General features: G+C 34.2%; 4 protein-coding genes across 4 annotated transcripts; 3 read left to right on the top strand and 1 right to left on the bottom strand.

The window, feature by feature from the left end:
* Positions 1–800: 800 nt before the first annotated feature.
* On the bottom strand, positions 801–7,012 carry LOC113772449 (switch 2-like). The gene is made up of 8 exons (XM_027317043.1): positions 6,554–7,012; positions 5,440–5,546; positions 3,867–4,794; positions 3,173–3,420; positions 2,409–2,535; positions 2,061–2,336; positions 1,696–1,966; positions 801–1,501 (listed from the first exon to the last, which is right to left on the bottom strand). Exons 1-8 carry the CDS (start codon positions 6,944–6,946, stop codon positions 1,164–1,166), a joined length of 2,688 nt encoding a protein of 895 aa, XP_027172844.1. The 5' UTR covers positions 6,947–7,012; the 3' UTR covers positions 801–1,163.
* A 1,737-nt stretch (positions 7,013–8,749) lies between these two features.
* Positions 8,750–10,976, top strand: LOC113771778 (early nodulin-like protein 1). The gene is made up of 3 exons (XM_027316339.1): positions 8,750–8,915; positions 10,216–10,374; positions 10,498–10,976. The coding sequence occupies exons 1-3, from the start codon at positions 8,750–8,752 to the stop codon at positions 10,974–10,976; spliced, it is 804 nt and encodes a 267-aa protein (XP_027172140.1).
* Positions 10,977–17,480: 6,504 nt separating this feature from the next.
* On the top strand, positions 17,481–19,137 carry LOC113771777 (probable bifunctional methylthioribulose-1-phosphate dehydratase/enolase-phosphatase E1). The gene is made up of 6 exons (XM_027316338.1): positions 17,481–17,715; positions 17,794–17,930; positions 18,049–18,144; positions 18,260–18,379; positions 18,525–18,614; positions 19,072–19,137. Exons 1-6 carry the CDS (start codon positions 17,481–17,483, stop codon positions 19,135–19,137), a joined length of 744 nt encoding a protein of 247 aa, XP_027172139.1.
* An 871-nt stretch (positions 19,138–20,008) lies between these two features.
* LOC113771776 (cyclase-like protein 2) lies at positions 20,009–20,749 on the top strand. Its single transcript, XM_027316337.1, has one exon. The coding sequence runs from the start codon at positions 20,009–20,011 to the stop codon at positions 20,747–20,749; it is 741 nt and encodes a 246-aa protein (XP_027172138.1).
* Positions 20,750–22,803: the final 2,054 nt, after the last annotated feature.

The following is a 22,803-nucleotide window of genomic DNA, read 5'->3' as shown; positions in this document are numbered from 1 at the left end:
TCTGATTAACGTATTTTGGACTTCGAAGTGATGTATGCATGCTATGATATTGTGAAGTTTGCGTTCTGGCACGAAATTGAGTGCGGGGGATTTGATTCTCCAACTCTATCGAAATTGTCATCATCATTTTTGTTCATGATCTTCAGGTATCTAAATCTCTAAGGAGGGTTTATGAACCTGCTATACAGAGGATGGAACAGTGCTACCAAAAGGGTAAAAAAGAATTCAGAGTAATAGGTCAATATAAGACCATATATATGAGTAGTCAATCTTCACACATATTTTGTGGCATCCAGCAACATAGTTTCCCATATTTTGGAGTATGCTCTGGAGATTAGGTTTGTTTAGTCAGTAAAAGTCAATTGACTTCTTGACAAAAGCAACATATTTTCCCAGTTAGGCAGATTGAAATAGACCTGTATAAACAAGATAGTAATCAAATTTACCCTTTAGTACTATACTAATGGTTAAAATAGATTAACATCCACAACCACTAGAAATGAATTTTCTTTATCTAAATTGTTTCCAACATATAATTTTACTATTTCAAGGGGGAAAAAAAAAGAATTGAATTCAATCGAAATCTTATATAAGAATGAAGAATGAAGTGCTAAATAAATAAATCCGCTGGCGTGGCATATTCAATTTGCTCCTAACAAACAGGCTAGATGGCACCATTGGTTGTGCATGAAAGCACCATTTCCTCTACAAACAAACAAACCAAAAGTCCAGGCCGGTTTTTGAGTGCATTGTTGATATAAAAATGCCCCCAAAAAAAAAAAGTTCCAAGTGAGAGAGGGAGTTTCAACCTTGTCTTCCAAGTGCATCAATTAGTATGCTCTAAAAAAACTTCCAAGAAGATTAACGGATCAAGAGAATTAACCCAGACGTCAGTAAACAAATGCATACAGCGACTCACGGCTAAAGTCCCAAATGACAGCAACCGACTTCCATAGTTTGGGAAAGATCTATGGACAAACAACATATTTGCTAACTACAGACAGATTGACGCTTACACTATGTTACGATGAGGCCAGAAGGCCAGAATATGGCCACAGTCAATTTGGCCTGAAAAGACTGCCAGAGCGACGGAGACAGAAATCTATCCACAAAGCGTTACAATTTGCATTACAAAAACTCTGCCTTCCTGATGAGGAAAGATATCAGCCATTTGGAATCTTATCCTTTCTCCTCTTATAGTCCCGGAGGACTTTCTCCCGTTCTTCTGGATTCGCTGAAAGTAACCACTTGCTGAATTCTACTTCCTCCATACCCATGAACTGAGCAAGGAGGCTATACTGGCTCTTTTTCCTCATCTTGGATGAAGCAGCATTTTCTATAGTATTTTTGCTACCTGCTACTGCTTCTGATTTCCTCCTCCTGGCAACAAGAAGGAGTGAATGTTGCACAGTGCCCTTTAAATTCGTATCCAATTCTTTATCTCCTTGAATCCAGGGTCCGTAATTAACAATATCTTCATTTCGGTGAGCGTATACAATACCTGAACCGAATATTACAGCATAAGTTACACTGTGACAAACTAGATCCAGCCTATTACGTTCTAATAGATACTTTGACAAACCTTTTGCTAATGAAAAAACTAAAGGAAAAGAATATTACTGGAACATAAGAGGGCATGGCATCAGTAGAGGTACTTCAACTTTTCAAAGCCAAGTCGACAAATAATACACTCACCCAAGTCTTCAAGTACTGGTTCGACCGGTTCTTTACTTGCATCTTTAGGTTTGCTGTTCTGAGATGCTTCCGCAGACGTATTAGTTAATTCCTTCTGTGGAAGAAAACACTTCTGAAGTTCAGTAAAAATCTGCTTTGAACTCTCACAATCTCCATGCTCTATTCCTTGCTTTTCATGCAATTCAATTATTTCACTGGTGAAAAGCTTATCAGACAGGTCGCGGAACAAATTGCAGATACCAAACAGCTCTCCTTGAAATTCTCTGCAATCCTGAAAAGTGGGATCAAGGACCCCAAGTCTTAATGATCACGACTATGATATAAGAAGACAACTGTGCACAGAATCAGAAAATCAGCAACAGTACCTGCACACCATCAAAGTAACGTTTCTCCATTTTCCCAGAAACAGCAATATTTGCTAGTTGTTGCTTGTAAACCTGCCTGGTGTAAACTAGTTCCTCTAGAGAACCGGCTGCAAGAAGACGGAAAACAATGACATGCCGCTTCTGCCCATAACGGAATGACCTGTCTTGTGCCTGCAAATCCTGGGCAGGATTCCAATTTGGGTCAAAGATCACTACACGATTTGCACTAACAAGATTGAGTCCAAGCCCACCAGCTCGAGTTGATATGAGGAAGACCTGCAATTAAGAAGTAAAATTACAAAATTGAGTCTCACAGTATCAAAACTGACTCCAAATGTCAAAACTAACCTGTTTGCTTGGACTTGAGTTGAAGTCATCAACAAGAGACTGGCGTACTCCAGTCGGAGTAGATCCATCAAGTCTTGAAAAGCAACAGCCTTTGCGTATAAGGAACTTTTCAAGTATGTCCAGCATTCTGCTCAAAAGAAAAACATTAAAAGAATAAGAGGGCAATGACAAGCTGTCTCAACTCTTAGAAGTGTTTAGAGCCAAGTGTAGATTCTTCATCCATTATGGTGCAAAGAGCCAATTCATTGCAGGGACATTACCTGCAAGTCCTATTTCAAAATATCAAGAACATTTAAGTACAACTAATTTATTCTAAGACCAATAAAGACCAAAACTTAACAGATAACATAGCTTCCAAGTAAAATTCTGATTTCCATATATTATTTTAAAACATCAACCACAGAGTAGCTTTCTCTTTTCTTTTCCAAAACAACAGAGTGAAGTTCCATCCGTTAAACCAAAACAGTGCCCGATCCCATTGGCACCCCATAAGGAAGAAGAAACCCAAAAAAACAACAAAATTGAGAAAAGAAGAAAAGATAACGACTTGCTAAAGTTTATTTCAGCATACAAGTAGCATTCAAGATCCTTGGAATTTTTGACCAGGAGCCAGTAAAGCATACACTGGAAACTTTGAGCAGCACATGCAAATTTTTGGCACCTGAGAAGGGAAACTGGAACTATAGTCTACATGCAGTAAAGTTATGAAAAAATGCATAAACAAGAATTAAAGGCTAATCAAATGTAAAGCTTTAAACTTCTACCTGACAGAGTAACTGAAAAGTAGGACCTTGTCACCCCGGGAAAGCCATGAGAACATTAATTTTTCCAGAGCCCTCATCTTACCACAATGTTTGACATTACTTAGACCCATAAAACTCTCATCCTGGGTATGTCCTCCCACCAAATCAATGTCTGTACCAAATACTGCAGCAGCGAACTCTGCATCTTTTCTTTGTTTATCAGGATCGTCCTTTGGATTTGGTTTGATGAGCTCTAAGTGATTACTCACCTATCAGACAAGTGTTAAATAAAGATAAAATATAATATATATATATAATATATATATATATATAGCAGCAAAAATCGGGGGGAAAAACCATTGGTATGATGGGAGGTCTTTCTTTCATTCAATTCACTTGATCAATCCTGAAGCTACCACTACTTTTGTTCTTAATTGATAAACACTCTGTCCTAAACCAAATTTTACATTCATATCTTAAGCAAAACGGTAGCCACATGGCCTTACTCAAGTGATTATAAGATATAACTGTAAGTGGTGGTAGTCAACCATCACCTCGAATCCTATTGACCATGAAAAAATGCATTCGACCGGAGAAATAAAGGTAAAAAAGCTACAGTTGGCCCTTGCAAGGGATCAGTTTCTTTTAATAGCTCTAATGTCTTAGAGCACCTTACAAGCAGAATATCTGAAGGTACAATAAGAAAATCAATTACCTGCTGAAGCTTGACAAGGCAAGGGAGAACAAGGCAAAAAGGACATGAATCACAACCATCTGGATTATCTCTGTGAAGGTATGGCCAAATGACTCCATTGGGCACTATCTTTTTGCAACACTCTACTTGTTTCAGAGGGCTACCACAGCTACATGGAAGGTCCTTATTAATAAGGCACTGGATATCAGGTAGCTGTAACATTCTCTGGTATACCCGTTTCTGCAACTCACTCATGGCACAGAATACAACATTATCTTCCTTTCCCATCATAAGATGCCCGATGGTTTCCTCCTTGGTCCTTCTCAACAAATACTTGCGTAATACTGTCACTAAGTGCTGTTTTCGATCATCAGCAACTCTAATAAATCTTTCTGGAGCACTTGACCTTTGGCCATGCTTGAGAGGTTCATCATAAAACTCCCTGAAATGTTCACGTGTTCCTAAGCAACCAGGTACTACCCATTCAAACAAATTGAACAATTCCATTAGTTTGTTCTGCATGATTGTTCCTGTCAAACCGTATCGTTTCTGGGTTTTAATCTCTAAAATTGCTCTATAAAGTTTTGACTTCTCATTCTTTAGCCTGTGTGCCTCATCAACAATCACTATCTCCCATTGAACTTTTGACAATATAGTACCGTGAATTCTGTAGGTGTCAAAACTAGTTATCAATATCTCCACTTCTCGAGCTTCTAGTTTGTCAATTATTAAATCACGGTTAGGTCCATGATAAACAGCGATAGAGAACGGTGCCCACTTTGAAAATTCATTCTCCCAGTTGTGAATAACAGATGTCGGACAAACAATTAGAACACAGTCATTCTTCTCAGGCTGATTTCCCCTCAATGATGTTAAGTTGTCAGCTTCTTCGTCCTTTCCAAAAACAGCAGCCAAAAATGCAATTGTCTGGATTGTCTTGCCCAATCCCCTGATAAACAAGAGTTTTTGACTCAGAAAAAGAAAATGATATTAGAAAATAATTAGGAGTAACACTAAGTTCAATGGGATTTACCAAACTTTGATGATTGAGTTAGTAAGTTCAATGGGATTTACGAAAGTGATGATTCAGTACTAACTTAAGAATCTATATTCTTCATCAGACAATTCTGAAAACTTTATAATAATAACAAAAAAGAAACAATGTAAAAAGGGGTGACTTCTTAATGAGAAGGTTGGATAAAGCATTATCAGACAATACTCCTCAATAAGCCTTTTCCAAGTCTAGTGCAGCAAAATCATTTCAAATTAACCAATGCAGAGCAGGAGAGAGGACGCAGAAGCAAAATTTGGTTTATTTGTAGCAGAACAAGGAAAAGATACTAGTCTCTACATCTTTATATGCTTTTCTTGTATACTAATTAACCTTATTTAAATACTTGTGTCCTTCTCTACCTTTTCCAACCAATTAAAAAAAAAAAAAAGACAGGATGTGATGACCGACAGAACTGCAAACCAAAAAAGGAAAGAGCAAACAAAATGTCCTATTAGACATTGTCTCAATTGGAAGTCACAGCAATAAAATTCAAAGTCCACTCAATCAAGGAAAATATCTGGAAAGAAAATTTAAACTCACATGTCATCTCCCAAAACACCTCCATGATTGTTCCTGTATAAATTATATAAAAATTTAACACCAGCTCGCTGATGTTCTAAGAGTCTGCAATTAATAGATGGGGGTACCTGTAACAAAAATTAACATTTTTCACTTATATTAAGCCTCAAGAATGAATACATAATGGTCTGAAACATCACAAAGAGGGACTCACTATATCAAATTTGTTGGGTAGGGAAAAAGTAGATGACTGTCACTACAACAATTTAAAATTCGTGAAGGAACAAAAAAGTGAATAGTAATAAGAAAAAAGGAAGGCATACAGAAACAAGAAGCAGGAACCAACTAATTCAAGTAACAGCAGAAGATGTCCAAAATCAGAACTTGAAGAATTTTCAAATGTCAGTTTCAGAAAAAGAAAGAAAAAACTTTTCCAAAGACTTCAAGTTCAAACACCAAATAGAAGACAGTACCCCTAAATCTGCCAATACTTCACCCAGTTGTGGAGGAAATCAAATCCCTCTTACCGCTGACATATTCTTCTAGCTAATAGGAAATTCACACACGTGTTGATTAATCCTACAGACTAAAACTATATGAGCATGGAGGAAAAGCATTCTTTATACACTACAACAAACAATACCAACTCATTACTAGTCCTCCATCATCAATCGTCAAAAGAATAGCCAATAACTAATTCATTAGGAAAACTAGTGCAAAATAAAATTGGAAGTAGAAATTAAAAACACTCGACATAAAACAAATATACTTTAACACGTTGCAGTAGCTCTTAAAACAAAAGACAAGGTCAAACTATCATTTACAACAAGCAGATGTAAGCAAATTAATCTCCAATATAACTAATTTAATACAACAAATACTAATCTTAGTACATGTATTTACTTCTTCTAATGCACATTTAGAAGTCTTCTTTGATTATCTTTAGAAAAAAAATGAAGAATTTACATAAACCATTATTTTACTCGAAAAACGAGAGAAACCTTTCCCCTGGGCTACATGCCAGGTTTTGATCTTCATCGCATTCTATAAAAGCTATAAAAATTGAAATCATAGAAACCGAAAAGGAAAATGCCAGTATGAAATGCTTTAACATACTGGGATATCCACAAATCACCTGAACCACAGAAATTTCACCAGGTAAAGAGAGAACTAATGGTTCAAAAGGTCCAGTATGATCAAACTGAAAAGACTCCATCTTTGGCCTAAAAATCCCATCTTGCTTTTTTTCCTCCACCGCTTCTTCTTCATCATCATTATCTTCAGCTTCAGGTCCCAAAAGGGTCTCTGTTTTTGGGCTTTTTAGCTGAGTCCGAGGCAAATAGAAGGTGGACTCTTGGTGTTGAAGGCGCAAAAGCTGCTGAGACAGTGAAGATTTGGGGGGTTTCCTAGGGTTTATGGAAGAGTCAAAATTGTGGGAAATTGAAGAAAAAGATGAAGAAGAAGAAGATGATGCAGATGGGTTGTTTTTGCAGGGCTTAAGGGTCTCCTTGAAAGTGCTCAAAGACATGGAAAATTGGAGATTGAGATCAAAATCTTGAATGTTTCTGCGACAATTTTGGTTAAAATAGTCTGTTTTTTCCGTTTTTTGAAAACTTACAAATGTTTCTGGGGTGTTTCAAAATAACTTTTTTGTTTCCGGTAACCGACAAACCGCCTGGCGCCTATTTTGGAGTTTGGAATTTTAATTTCTTTTCTTTTTATTTTGACAACTCAGAGATTTTAGAGTTTTCTGTTTCGGGCGCCCTCAATTTTGTGAGGGAAAAAAAACGCAAAGGTTTATGAAGAAATTGATTTTCTTTTTTTTTTTTATCAAATAATTGATTTTCTAGTTGGGCTACATTGATTTTGTGTCCCTTATTAGTGTCAATGCTAGCATACGAGACCAGGACTATAAATGAACCGTACTTTTAATGAAGCATTCGATCTCAATTCGTTAAGAATTTGATTCAAATTTGATTTTTAATAAACTTGAGTTATATTTCGAGTAGGAATTAGGATTCATTTATGGTATTTAATCGAAGTCAAACTTATAGATATTCAGCTCGTTAAGGTCGGATTCAATTTGAATAATTTTTTATATTTTTATTTAAAATATTTGTTAATAATTTATATGAAATTATATATTTATTATATATCATATGTATTAGTGATAATTTAATATTAAAAATCAAAGAATTAAATAAATTTTTGTGCTCTTAAATCGAGCTCAAACCCATCAAATATTAAATAGAATGGAGCTTGAACAGTAAAAAATTCAATGCGATTCGATTATAACCCTATACAAAAGTATTGATTTTCATCTTGGAGGGAAGTGTAGGAAGACTTGGAAGATGCTTTGAAGCATAAGAACTTTAATCTTTGGGTCCAAAATTCTATTGCTCCTCTAAAAATCAAAGCAACTACTTTCAATGATATGCCAAAGTAAAAAAGAAAAATTGCCAGTCATGCATATTTGCAAATTTTATGGAAAATTTTAAAGTAATAGACTACCTAGATCATCCTAGACAACTCCTAAGATTTTAACTTTTACGTGGCTGAGAAGCAGAAAGATATTTTGCTACTTTTCTCTCGTGTTGAATGAACGTTGGTTAATGTAGCGACGAATGATACCATAGCATCTTTGAAATTTAACTCGGTAAGGGGATATCATATCTTCATATATGTTAAATAGCCCAATTTGTAAATTCATCCAAGATTTGATTGACTCTTAAACTAATCACTATCCTAATAAAATTCAAGACAAGATTCAAAAACAATATCTTGTTCCTATTTTACCGGGATTAAGAGCCTAATCCTTGTAGAATTTGAAAACTGGTTTAAAACTTAGATAAATATAACTAAAACCCTTAAACGCTTAAGTTGCGCAATAACCTTATTTCTCTTAGTTAAGTTCTTATTCTTTTCAAAAACTAATCAAGAGTGTGATCAAGAGATCCCAGTTGACGATTTGTGCCATGCATGGGAAGGTAGCTACTTAAACATCCCTCCAGTTGAATTGAAACCTTACGATCAATTCTACATTTAATTCAAAATTGAGTTCACATATGTGATGGCAATGGAGGAAGAAGAATAAGAGAAACATGATGCCTGATTATCTATCTAGAAACCTGCGAAGCATAACTTTTTGTCATCAATTTTGGGAATGTCGTGAAAAATCATCATATAACAACTTGACTTGGGACATCATCCATAGGATGCTATCAAGATTAGGAGTTCCAACACATTAACAACCTTCTATGATACAAAAAATCTCAGTTGTGCAGATGAAATTGCTAGCAAAATCAAAAATAGAACAAGAAAAGTGTTACCGATGATTGTCTCGATTGGTGTGATTGTGGATAATACGCGAGAAGGACACCTTTTGGCAATGAGAGAATCAATGGAAGCTGACTTGAGAATAAGCCCTGCGAGCAAAGAAACAGCTGAAGCTTTAGAGAAAGTCAAGGTTGAAGATTGTGAAGCTGGAGCTAGCCACTGTATGATATGACATGTATGAAGAAACTTGAAGAGGGTTGTGAAGCTACAAGAATGCCATGTTTGCATATTTATCATGGGAGTTGCATAGTGAATTGGCTTGGAGTAAGGAACATTTGTCCACTTTGTCGATATCAAATTGCCTCACTAAAGTCAGTTTACTAGCTTAGTTTATTAGCGAGGGTTAATTGGAAGGCATAGTCTAAATCTATTTGTGTTTTTGTCCATGTAAAAAGTCCAACTCATGTATATTTTGCTTTTTCCTTTTATTATCTTTTCTACTATAAACCCTAACTTCCAGCCTATATATATATATATAGTTTGGGACTATCTTCCTATTGGACAGGAGTAATGGAAAGTAAATAAAAAATAATAATATCTTTTTCGAATGTTAATCATTGTAATTATTACAACAAAACTTAATGGCCTAATCCGATAATTGATTACATGTTCTATCATAGATGTGTTGCAAACCCAACCCAAAAAAAAACCTGTGAAGGGTCACTCTAATTTGGACCATAACATCATACTATGATACTTGAAATTCCAATTCCTTTTTTCTTGCCACCTAAGTGCTATTCCTATTATTTGCTCATGTTCTTCAGACACATTTCATGATGGCTAAGGTAAAACTATTTAAGGTTCCAGCAATGATCAAGAAATTATACTGTGGACTTTAATTTGAATCATTTTGTCATTTTTGTGTATGCTTCTAAGACAGTAATACGGGCCACAAAATTGAAATTAATCCGAAAAATATGTAAATTGGGCCATCACACCACTTGGATTCTGAAAAAGTAAGGTACAATTAAAAAGTCCAGCTTTGGTTCCGATTTATTTCTCTATCTTTCTTGGGAAAGCATTCAAAAATTGGTTCAAAATGGAGCTTTGCTTTGAATTACCTATGACCGTTAAATCTCTCAGATTATGCCAAATGTAATCACTTGCCAAAAATTGCTTACTCATAGTAACGCCAAATTTTGCATTGAAGACTCACACATATTTTATTTTCATCTCATAATTGATAATACAACGGTAATCTCATTCACGCTGATAATAAATACCCCACTTTTCTCATTTCTCACTGCCTAAATTCATCCTAAAATTTCTCACTTTTTCTCTCCAGTCTTCAGTCTTTAGCCATCTCTCTCTTGTTTTTGCTAGTGAAAAATGCTCATTTCCTTTGCCAACTTGATCATATTCTATTGATCACTACTAAAAGAAACTTAGATATTTCTCAAATTTCCAATATATTCAATATATCTATCCCTCTAAAAATTATGGAGTTTGATCAACGAATAGCCTTCACCATTTTCTTGGTGACTTTTCTAGGATTTTTTCTCTCGGCATCTCAATCTTACACCTTCTATGTTGGTGGCAGAGATGGTTGGGTCTTAAAACCCAAAGAAGATTACAATCAATGGGCTGGAAGAAACCGATTTCAGATCAATGACACCCTCAGTACTAAAACCCTTTTTTCTTGTTAATGATTAATCATTGGACATCTACATATTTCTGCATGCAAAATCTTGGTTTTTCATCAAAAATTTTAGCCCTTTAATGATGTTTTCTTTTTTCTTGTAGTTTTTAGATACAAGAAAGGCTATGATGATGTTCTCGAAGTAGATAAAGATGATTACTACAACTGCAACAAGGAAAACCCCTTTTTAGCTCTCAAAGATGGGGAATCAGTGTTCAAGTTTAACAGGTCAGGTCCATTCTTTTTCATCAGTGGTCATGCAGATAATTGCCAGAAGGGTCAGAGGCTTATCATTGTTGTGTTGCATCCAAGAGGCAATCCTACCGATGCTCCATCACCAGTTGCGGCCAATCCTCCCTCTCCTTCTCCTTCTCCGTCTCCTGCTCCGATTTTCGCCCCGACTCCTTCACCAATTAAGCCTAACACTCCTCCTCCTGCAGCTGCGAGTCCTCCTTCGCCAGTGATCGTTCAGCCCTTTGCTCCTGCACCGTCTCCATCTGCTGCATCAATTGCTTTTGGTGGCTTAATTGGTTCTTTGTTGGGAATAAGCTTCTTCTTGGTCATATTTGCTTTTGGTTACTGATTTTGAGTAGATTATTTGTAAGTTATTAGGATTATTGTCCATTTAAAGTTGTTTTTAGGCTGTTTCTATTCCCATATGACATTAGTGTCATTGTGTTCTTTCATCTATATATGTGAAAATGTAATAATTCCTCTATTTACTTTAACGTGTCAAAATGTGAATTTGCCATGTATGTAATGAAGTGATGAACATTTTTTTTTATTGAGGATTAGGATGAAGATTTTGTTTCACATGTAGACAAAAGAAATTGATCAGTTGGTTGCAATTACCTCATATAATTAATATGAGTCAATGAGAATTTTTGGTTTTTGATCGGTTCTGAGAATTAATGAAATGTCATAACGATGATCAAGTGATTGTAACAAAGGGAAAAAGGTGATATTGACTATTAATGAGTAGATTTTTTTTTTCTTTTAGGGGTAGTAGATTTTGGAATTGTGTGGAGAATCCAGATGGAATGGATGAAAATATATCTTCGAATTTATAAATACTTGAAAAAATTAGAAAATATTGAAGTTCACCAGGAGTAAAAGCAAATCTAACTTTTCGGATAAATAAATAAATAAATAAAAGCTCAATGAATAAATAAAAGACATATGTTTACAATATTTGAAAAAAAAAGTCTACTTTTATCTATATATATATATATTACTCCTGTTAAAATAATCTTTTATATCAAAAAGACAAACGATGTATCCTCCTGTTATGTTAGGCTATGAGTGAGCAGGGATGAAGTTTCACACCTCATATGCTGCAATCAATTATTTTCTTCTTTAAGTAAGAAATACGAGTTGTGTTTTAAAAGATATAATAACATCTTCTGCTTCTTCTTTTTCATTTATATGAAGGAAAAAATTCAAAGCATATAAGCAATATAAGGTCTTTTGATGGCCAAATTGAATCAGTCTTAAAGTTTGACAATTATTTCTTTTCGAGAATCGATACTCGCACTCCTTATTTAGCTTATTACGCTCCAATTTACTTACTAGAAATATAGATTCCAAAGAGTGTTGGAAATTAATTGAGGAGTAAAAATATCACTTCCCTCCTTTCCAAATCCTTCTTGATACCAAATCAATTTTCTTAAACAGGTTTGAAGTCAACTTCACTCGTTCAGATTATGTATCAAGAAGTTCTATAGAACTTCAAAGAGTTTTATATTCTTTTTGGATAATTAAGGATGGAATCCACTATATACGCCTTTTATATGACGAGATTGAGCATATTCCATATGTTCTTATCCAAATATGAGCATTCGCTTCATATCCAGAAAAGCAATTACAATCATGAGGTTGGTCGGTGTTATTAAACATGGATCTGCAACAAAGAGTGATATTTACTAACGTAAAATGAGAGAAAACATATCAAACTCGTTCGTTATCTCCACCTTCAAGATTAGAAAAGTTTCAGAATTCTGATTAATCCATAATGCAGAAATCAAGAAGAAATTTAATTTGGAGATTTAATAAGTAAATGGCGAAAATAATCATAAACAGAAAAGCATTGCAATTACTTTCCCTGGTGTTTATGACAATTTCACCTCACAGTCCTCTTATTTGGAATGTTACACTTCCTTCCTCAATTTTTATTGTTTAGGTATCAAAACCTCATAAATAGCACAACTTTCAAATGGAAATCCCTAAACACTTTTTTCTGCGGAAAAGGGAAAGAAAGAAAGGGAACAACTACAATGTCTTTCGTTTAAGTGTTGGAATCAATACGACCACCAACACCACTCTACACCACTACTGTCATGTTTGCTACCACAAAAATAATCACAAACAAGCAACCCAAAAAAATGAGTAACAAATAAATAAAGTATTAACACGGACTTTTTTTTTTTTTTTTTTACTGACAATTAACCTTTCTGTTGATTGATGCAATATTCAAAATAAGAGAATAGCTAAATAAAACTATCACAAACCTCAGTGGAGATTTCTGAAATTATCCCTAATTAATAAGCTATCGAAAACGCTACTACCTTGACCAATCATTCTTTCGTATCTTTAATCAAAATTTCATCTAGCCAAAAAAAAAAGGTAAAGTCTAATAAATAACAAATGCAGAAATAGATCTTCAAAAACATATCAAAAGATAGCTAGCTAGCTCTTAATTTTCATCAGCATTATGATCATTCAGTGTTTCTTGCAAATCTTGTAATATCAGTTATCAGTACAACCCTCGACGGTTACATGGAATGCTGTCCTATTATCAAACTCCCGTCAATATTCTTGCATTTGCTATGATCTTCACCTATAAAACCCTCACATTTTTTACCAAACGGGCTTGTAAGATGATTATCAAAATTCTTGAGTTTATCGCTGTGCACAAAGCGTGCCAATGATGAGTTAAATTAATAGCATGCCTAGTTGAAGAAAAAGAATCACTCCATGAATATTGATGGGATATTTATGGCTGGAGAGGGCCATTTGTTTTGTATGAGTGGGAAAAGAGACGGATACTGGGGAGAGTGAGTTGGAGGAAGTCAAGAAATTAGTCGAGGAATACTGAGCTAGGAGAAATAAAAGGGAAGGCTGGAAAGCTATTCTTATGGGAATTCAGAACTATTCAGACATGAGAATCCGATACTTTCTCAAGCAGATATATAGAATTTAGAGCTATTATTGTTATTGCCCAACAATAGTAAAATACTTGGATATAATACCATAACTGACATTTAAAAGAGAACAGAAACTAAAGAAAAATTCTTGGAAAGCATAAAATTTCATCTTCGTTGAACTTGAACATAAACCAATAACAACATTGTGACATCGAAATCGAAAAGCAAAAGAAAACACGATAAATTTATTACGAAAACTACAAAGTTGTTTCGAAATTGGTCACCCAGCATCATTGATCAATCATTAATCCGACATATTATGATCATTGACCATATCTCTCAAGCTTCCTCATGGCCCTTAGATATGAAACGAGCAAACTTCTTCAGCCAGACTGCAATATACACTAGGGTTGCAGCTCCAAAAAGAGTAACAAGAACGATGTACAAAGTTGTTCTATAAAACTCGTGTGTAGCAATTTCGATCAAGAACCATATTTCTACTGCTGCCATTATTGCAGCACCCAGTAAAGTTATGAGTTGCCAAATTAAAGCCCTGTAATGCCTTTGTCTTGGAGTTGGCTCCAGTGTTTCACTTGAAGTTATCGGCAGACTCATCTTCTCCTTCCTCTCGATTCAAAGGAATAATTAACGACTGTTGTATAGAAATATGAAGGTTTTTTCGTGGTGAATTTTTATAAGAGGATTCATCAGATTTTGGTAAATTTAATTTAGTGTCAGGTTTCCTTGTTTTCCTCAAAAAGGGATATAAAAAGATTCTGTTAGATTTTTAGCCTATCAGTATTACTCCTAACTAGTGGGTAATTAATTGATTGATTTATCATAGCTCCCATTCCATTACTTGCAGTGTCAATCATTCCTTATTTTGCTTAAAAAGTGAATCAATTAGAAATATTTTCTGTGTAAATGAGAATATGGAATTCATCATCTTCTAAACCTTCTATAAATCAGAATTTTGGAATCTTTGATATCAAATTTAATAAGCTATAAATATTACTTGATTTCGCAGAATTCTTTCAAGAGGACATAAATTTTGTTAAGCAATGATTCCAGAAGCTAATTTGCCAGAGTTTTTTTTTTTTTTTTTTGGTAATAAGACTAATCTGGCATACGATTATTCTTAATCATTGTCCATGCTTCAACAAAAAGTTATCACTAAAGCCCAATTTTCTTGTAGTATTCTTATGGCCGGTACTTTGCTTCAATGTTTTCCCAACAGACTTGTACGTTTCTTGTTATATCTTCATTTATTTATTTTTTGTCTAATTTAAAGAATAGGTTTGGTATTTTATCGGATTCGGCATGGCACTTGGTCTATATTGTGACGTAAGTAGTAAAAATTCCTCCTGGGCGAAGCTAACCATTGATATGGAGAACATAAGCATGTTTATTAATTTTAACATTTCCCACACACTTGAAGAAAAATGCTAACTTTCTACATGCGAATTTAACGAATGAATGACCATTTGTCTATTTACATGCCTGGTTAATTGGTAGGAGTGAATTATTGGTTATTGTAATTTAGACGAGTTTTTGATTCTGGTGCATGCATACACAACGAGATACCCATTAAAGAAAGAAATGTGTAATCTTGTCTTTTTAAATTCGCCATAAAAAGCTCAAAGATTAGAACAATTGTTTGTAAGTTCAGAATCTAATATTAAAGGAACATTGGTCCCTTTCTTTTAAAATAATTTGTAAAATAACTTTTTCGTCCCTTTCTTTTAAAAGTGTACTTTTATGTCCCTTACAAATTAACATTGGTCAAATTTGGTCATTATCTAGGTTTCTAACTAGTTTTTGGCCGAAATTCATCATATGCCTTGTATATGATCATTTTTTAGAGACAAAATTGTCAAATCAAATTTATATAACCCATCTATAGTTCCTTACATTTCACAAAATAAATTGTTTCATCCATCACATTTCACAAAATGAATTTTTTCATCTCTCATTGACCACGTGTACGAATAGTTTTTTTTTTTTTTTAATTCATGTATATATCTATTTGATTTAATCTAAACAGTACAAATAATATGTAATATATCTCTATTTGATTTCAGCTAAACAGATTGATATATATGAGTTTAAATCTAATAATTTTATTTTAAACCTATATATATGTGTGTGTGTGTGTGTGTGTGTGTGTGTGATTTTACCATGTGAATCTATTCAATATTTGTAGCCTTTTCTATTTTAGTAATAATTCATTTATTGATTTGTTTAATAAGAATATCTAATTAATCGGTGTTAATTTAATTCTATAGTCATGCTAATAAATCACAGTTTAAATCTAAAATTTTTACTCGCTACCTTTAAGACCAACATTTGAATTTCTTGCTTTATGATTATTTTAAAATTTAAAAGTATCAATTACTTACTTCTTTTTGTCATACTTTTCCTTTGTTTATTTTTTTTGTCTAAATTTAATTCCATATAAACACTTGATAATGTTTAGAATTAAATGTCTTCTTTGTTTTCGATTTTCGAGTAAAAGGAATGAACATGAATGAAAAACTAACAATTTTTTTAAACCTCTGTATGTATCTATTTTGATTTCGCCTAAACGTGTAATTTCACATGAACAGTACATTCAGGCGAAATCACATCACTATTTGTATTGTTCAGGTGAGATCAAATAGAATGAGGGATGAAAAAATTTGATTTATTTTGTAAAATATGAGGGACGAAACAATACATTTTGTGAAATGTGAGGGACAAAAAAATTCATTTTGTGAAATGTGAGAGATTATTAATTGGATTATGTAAATTTTAATTTGACAATTTTGTCCTTCAAAAATGATCACGTGCAAGATAGGTGGTGTATTCCGACAAAAAACTAGTCAAAAACATAGATAAGGACCAAATTTGACCAATATGAATTTGTAAGGGACGTAAAAGTACATTTTTAAAAGTGAGAGATGAAAAAAGTCATTTTGTAAAAGTGAGGGACATTTTGAACGATTTTCCCAATATTTAATGTACAAGGAATTGGAGCTATTTAGTATCTTGATTAGCTATTTGGTCATTGCATGTAGACATTTCTTGGAACAATAATCGCCATCCTTGCTGTGCTATACTAAAAAATACTGGCCTGGTTATCTAGACGTCACAGCTTTCCCATCTTCTGGTTTCCCTCAACATATTTTTTCAGTCTTGCACAGTACGTGTTTAAACCTTCATGTATTCTCAACGCATTTCACATTTTACTATCTATTACCTCTTCAAATCTTGCTATCTTCATTCTTCACAGAGGTGTCCCTTTTTTTAAAATTTTTTTATGACAACTTGTTACAAGTTCAAATCTTTTGGCTAGATCAGGCTAATGTTCTACAAAAAGTTAATTAGTGGATGTTGTTGTAGAGTTTTCTTTGAAAGCTTGGAGCGAGTTAGTGACTTATTGTGGGATAAATTATGTAACTATCTTTGTTTTGTGTAATGAGAATATGGTTGTGAAGTTTGAATTAGCCAAATTATACATCGCTGTTCATAAAGCTTGGAAAGACTGAGGCCGTTTAGATCTGAATTAATGACTTCCATGTAGGAAAATCTATATGGTTATATTGGCCACTGGGTCAATGAGAATGTGACCAAAATTGCATATTTTAAGTTGTTTTAACATTCGTATAATCATATAAACTTTTGGGATTGCTATTGCACCAGCCCTTGGAAACTTGTTATAGATGGAAAAAAAAAAAAAGAGAAACAGAAGTTTTGTTTCTGGTTCTTGCAAATGTGAAAATGTGAAGAGTTTTGTTTCAGGTTCTTGTAAATGTGAAAATGATTTCATAGCCAAATAGGCATGAAATATGCAGTTCGTCTAGTACATAAAACTGCATTGAATATGCTTCTTGTGGATATAGTAGCATTCTGATTGAAACTTGAGAAGCTGAATCAACATCAATGTCCATTGCAGAGAAGCCAGCATGAATAGTTCCCCACAGGCGGAAGTGTTTGAAGTACCAGCAGAAGTGTTTGAAGCTGCATATTGGCTAAGAGTTCAAAGCAACTCTTTGAAGCAAACAAAGGCTTTAGTGTCAGAACTATCTCTGCAATTTTATAAACTTGGATGGCTTTCAGGTACTGGAGGTAGTGTAACCCTGAAAGTCCATGAGCATAATGTCCCCAAACAGAATCAATTCATAGTCATGTCTCCTTCAGGTTTTCTCTCCCTTCTTCTGTCTCTGTCTGCTGCCCTCTCCCTCCTGTTTTCTGCTAATATGATATAATGTAAAATAGGTGTACAGAAGGATAGGATGTCGCCAGAGGACATGTATGTTCTTTCTTCTAGTGGATCTATTTTTTCTCCACCTCCTACCAAGTCATATCCTAACAACCCTCCAAAATGTACTGACTGTGCTCCTCTATTTCTCAAGGTACATCAGTTCTTAGCTTGCTCATTTGTTGTTATCCCGATACATTTTAATTATCCTCGACATCTTCCTGACTCGCGATTTTTGTATGCATGTTACCCTGACTTCTTGTGTTCTATAGGTTTATGAAATGTGTAATGCAGGAGCTGTGATTCACAGTCATGGATTGGATGCTTGCCTTGTGACAATGATTAATTCTTCATCGAACGAGTTCCGTGTAATTTTCTTTCTCCCGAAACATTTCCAATTGAAAGACAACTGCATCGACCTTGCCTGTTTATTATCTTAAATTTGGTTCTGTTGATTGTACATCTGGAATTGATGGGATACAGATCAGAAACATGGAGATGATAAAGGGTATTCAAGGGCATGGTTACCATGATGAGCTTGTTGTGCCAATAATTGAGAATGCTCCCAGTGAGGAGAAGCTTGTGGAGTCACTTACGAAAGCGGTATCCTCTGCTAGCAAATTTTTAGTTCAGCAAAATATTTTAGATTATCTAGAGAACGGTGGCAGATTTATAGTACAATAGAAGTTTTATTTGCATAGGTTGCAATTGCAGAATCTTAACACAGTTTAACGTTCTGGTCCTGTAGATCAGAGGTTATCCAAAGTCAACTGCAGTACTCGTTCGCAGGCATGGTGTGTTCATATGGGGAGACACCTGGATTAGTGCCAAAACCCAGGTTAGCGTTATATAACAAGTTATGCTTATTTCTTCATTTAGTATTCTTTAATTAGATGGACATACTTGGTGAAATAATTAACAGGCCATCTAGTCAAGGTGCAAACTAGCTTTCACTTGTTTTCACCAATGTTCCAGTCTTCGATTCTAAGTTGTATAGAACTACAATATTTCGACTCTAAAAAAGACGTGCTATTTTGGTTCTGCATTTTCTATTAGGACTGTGTGGTACTAATTTTACACTTCTGGCTTGTACTTAACTGCATTTGGCACTTGTAATTTGTTGTAGTTTTTCCTTTGAACAACATTTCTTCCCATTCTCTGATAAATTCTAGTTCTGCATTTTCTATTAGGGCTACTGCAGTAATAACTTGCATTTAACGTCACTGAATACTCTCCATTTGTACTTTGAACAACAAACATTTCTTTCTATTCTCTAATCGTTAATGCTTTCCCAGGCTGAATGCTACCACTATCTCTTTGCTGCTGCTATTAAGCTTCATCAGTTGGGTCTGCCCTATTGACCATAGATGCGCGTCTCATATTTTTTCCACCATTGATTCCTTTCTGATAATCGTATTTTGGACTTCGAAGTGATGTTGCTATGATATGGTGAAGGTAGTGTTCTAGTACAAAAATTTGTGGGCATACAGGTAGTTGAGTGCGAGGGATTTGATTCGCCAACTCTATCGAAATTGTCATCATCATTTTTGTTCATGATCTTCAGGTGTCTCAATCTCTAAGGGGGTTTATGAATCTACTTCAGAGAGATGGAACATTGCTACCAGAAGGGTAAAAATAGAATTCGGAGTAATAGATCAGTATAAGACCATGTATATGACTTGTCAATCTTCACATATTTTGTGGCATCCAACAACGTATTTTTCCCATTTAGGCAGATTGAAATAGACCTGTATAAACAAGGTAGTAATACCCTTTTAGTACTATATATACTAGTGGTTAAAATAGATTAACATCCACAACCACTAGAAATGAATTTTCTTTATCTAAATTGTTTCCAACATATAATTTTACCATTTCAAGGGGGAAAAAAAGAATTGAATTCAATCGATATCTTATATAAAGAATGAAGAATGAAGTGCTAAATAAATAAATCCGCTGGCGTGGCATATTCAATTTGCTCCTAACAAACAGGCTAGATGGCACGATTGGTTGTGCTTGAAAGCAGCATTTCCTCTACAAACAAACAAACCAAAAGTCTAGGCCATTTTTTGAGTCCATTATTGATATAAAAATGCCCCAAAATGTTCCTTCCCTAGCATCCTCCAATCTCTTCTTGCTTGCCTCCAAGTTTCTCTCCAAATTGTAGTCTACATTGCCAAATTCTTGGGAGAATAAACTCCCAACTCCTTCACCAAGGTTTCGTACACAATCATGAAGAAATCAATCTCCTGCTTGGTTCTTTTATCCCTGGCCTGCATTGCCTCCTTTGCCAACACCTCTGATGGACAATCCGATGGCTGTAAAATATATGACATCACTCATACCGTAAAGAATAATATGCCTACTTTTGGAAGCTTGTTAGGTGCTAAAGATGTGATAAAAGAATTTCAAGGGCAAGCTACCATCACTGGTACCATCACCGTGGGCACTCATCTTGGCACCCATGTTGATGCCCCTTCACACATTTTCCCGGGTTTGTTAGGACAGCCTGGATTCACAGTTGATGCCCTCGACCTCAAAACCCTCATGGGTTCGGTCTTGGTTGTCGAGACGCCTAAAGACAGGAACATAACTAGTGAAGTTATGCAGTCTCTGCAAATTCCTCCAGGGACAAATAGAGTGATTTTTAAGACAGCAAACACTGATAATCGCCTTATGGATACAGGCTTCTTTGTACCTAATTATACTGGATTTACAGCAACAGGGGCAGAATGGTTGGTGAAAAATACTAATATTACATTTGTTGGGATTGATTACATGTCTGTTGCAGTTATTGATGAAATTGTTCCGGTTCATATAACGTTGTTGACCAGCCATAAGATTATCCCTGTTGAAAATTTGAAGCTTGATGGTATTGCTCCGGGGAACTACAATGTTCTTTGCTTTCCTTTAAAGGTAGTTGCTGAGGCCGCACCAGTCAGGTGCATTCTCTTGGATGCAGCATGTCACTGAACCCGTGATTAACAAGAGAATTTTTTTGAGCAATTGGCGGAATCGGACGCACATGTTTGCAGGTAAAACATGTCAGGTGATGTTCACGATGTGATAAATCCACGTCAAGTTTGGCTGAAGGATTTTTTTTGTTCTTGAAACTTTCATGTACTTTTCCTTTGGGGGTCAAGAAGGGAAGTTGGTCAGGTCAATTTGTGTTTTGGACATCACAAAGATGAATCCAAGATAATTGTATATTCTGCCAATCACAAAATATAAGTTGTATTATTTGTGTAGGTGATAAGGTAGGAGAGATCATAAATAGGAGATTTGGATTCAAATTTTCACACTTAAAACAAAAAAAAAAAAACAAAGTTCTATTGTTTTATTTGTTTTTTCCCCCTTCAAACCAAAAAGTCCATGCTGCATTACCTTTTCTTTCTTTCATTTTTTTTCGGTTGAATAATCATGCGTGTTATCTGAGTTGGGCAGTTTAAATAACTTAGACCTCGTTTGATAATAGTCAAATTCAGCGTTTAAAATTAATGAATTCATATTTTAACATGTTCATACGTGTTGATAACAAAAAATAAAACATCTGAATTAATTAAATAACACTGAATTTTCTAGACAAAATTTATTTCAAAAAATAAGTGATAAACTATTCACTTATCATTTAATGTGATATAAATTCATATATGTCAGATTTAGTGCGTAACAATCGAGTAATTTAATGAATTTAAATTTCACTTTTCAAACATCAATTTTATGAAACGCATCCTTAAACAACCATTACTCCTCAACTTTGCAAAGAATTGCATCTCGGCTATTTCTAATGAGAAATTCATCTCATTATTTGTAGACAAAGACAATCAACACAAGAGCTAGGCAAGGGTTGGATACTATTCTAGCCATATCTCCTGTTTGCTAAGGTTATAATTGTTACGATTGTTAAAGTAGATAAAAGTCAGCTAGTTAGAGCACTGGATGAAATATGTGGATGGCTTTTTCACAAAAAAAAAAAAAAAAAAAAAGGGATCAATGCAGCGCTATATGGGCTTTAACACGCTTAGCCACAGTTCGGGTAGGCTCCACCTATAGTCTACACAAATTTTTGGGCCATTTTGAGGACAGCCCCTTTTAATGCCGCTCCTTTAGAATGGGTTTGTAGACAATTCGCTATTAGTATTCCGGTTTAGAATGGACCTCTAGTTTGTATATTTAAAAGAAAGAGATGCATGTTCTACCAAAGCAAAAAGAAAAATAAAAATGGAAAAGGACATGTTTATATATATATATAGGCAATTTGTAATAAGGTTAAGGGGTGGTCTTTCTTTAGGAATTTGCATAATTTTAGAAATCTTCCCTAAGGTTTTTGGCAATTTCACTTGGCGCCTTCAAACTTTAAAAAAACTTACTTGCCTCTTTTACTTTAGGTTTCTTGTATCATTTACAACCCATTTAAAAATATAATATTAAAAAGTTCATTTTGAGAGAGTAAATATAATCTCATTTCAAATTTACCAATACGTTGTCTTACTTTTCATTACCAAAACAGTGGGTATATTAACAACAAATGAAAAGCAAAAACAATAGCCATGAAAGTTTATTCTAATTATACAAAATAATCAAAAGTTAATATTTGAAAGTTTATTTGGTGTTTTTGCAAGTTATATATAATATTTTATCTACTATAAAGTGTTTGAGTTAATTTAAGAAGTTTCATAAATCTTTTGCATGTTTTTCAATTTTTTCAAATTGATGGCTTGAAAAGTAAAAAACACAATCTGTTAAAAATTATATATAAACTTGTTTGTATTGCTTTTTGCTGGTACAAAAGGTATTCCTATTGTTATAAATTATTACAAGTTATTTTTAAAAGTATTGTAAATCATTCATAATTCTAAGTAATTTAACATTTCTTATTTGAACCAACGATCGAAAAACTATTAAAGAGTATTTTTTATCTTGTTATCAAATTTTAAATTTTCATTAAACAACTATATCAATCAATTATTAAAAATTAAGAGATAATTTCAGTGTGTTATAATAATTAAGAAATCACAAGAAAAGGG

This window comes from Coffea eugenioides, chromosome 5 (assembly GCF_003713205.1).
Source record: "Coffea eugenioides isolate CCC68of chromosome 5, Ceug_1.0, whole genome shotgun sequence".
Classification (NCBI taxonomy): Eukaryota; Viridiplantae; Streptophyta; class Magnoliopsida; order Gentianales; family Rubiaceae; genus Coffea; species Coffea eugenioides.
The sequence above is the reverse complement of the archived record's forward strand: the minus strand, read 5'-3'. Positions and strand labels throughout refer to the sequence as shown.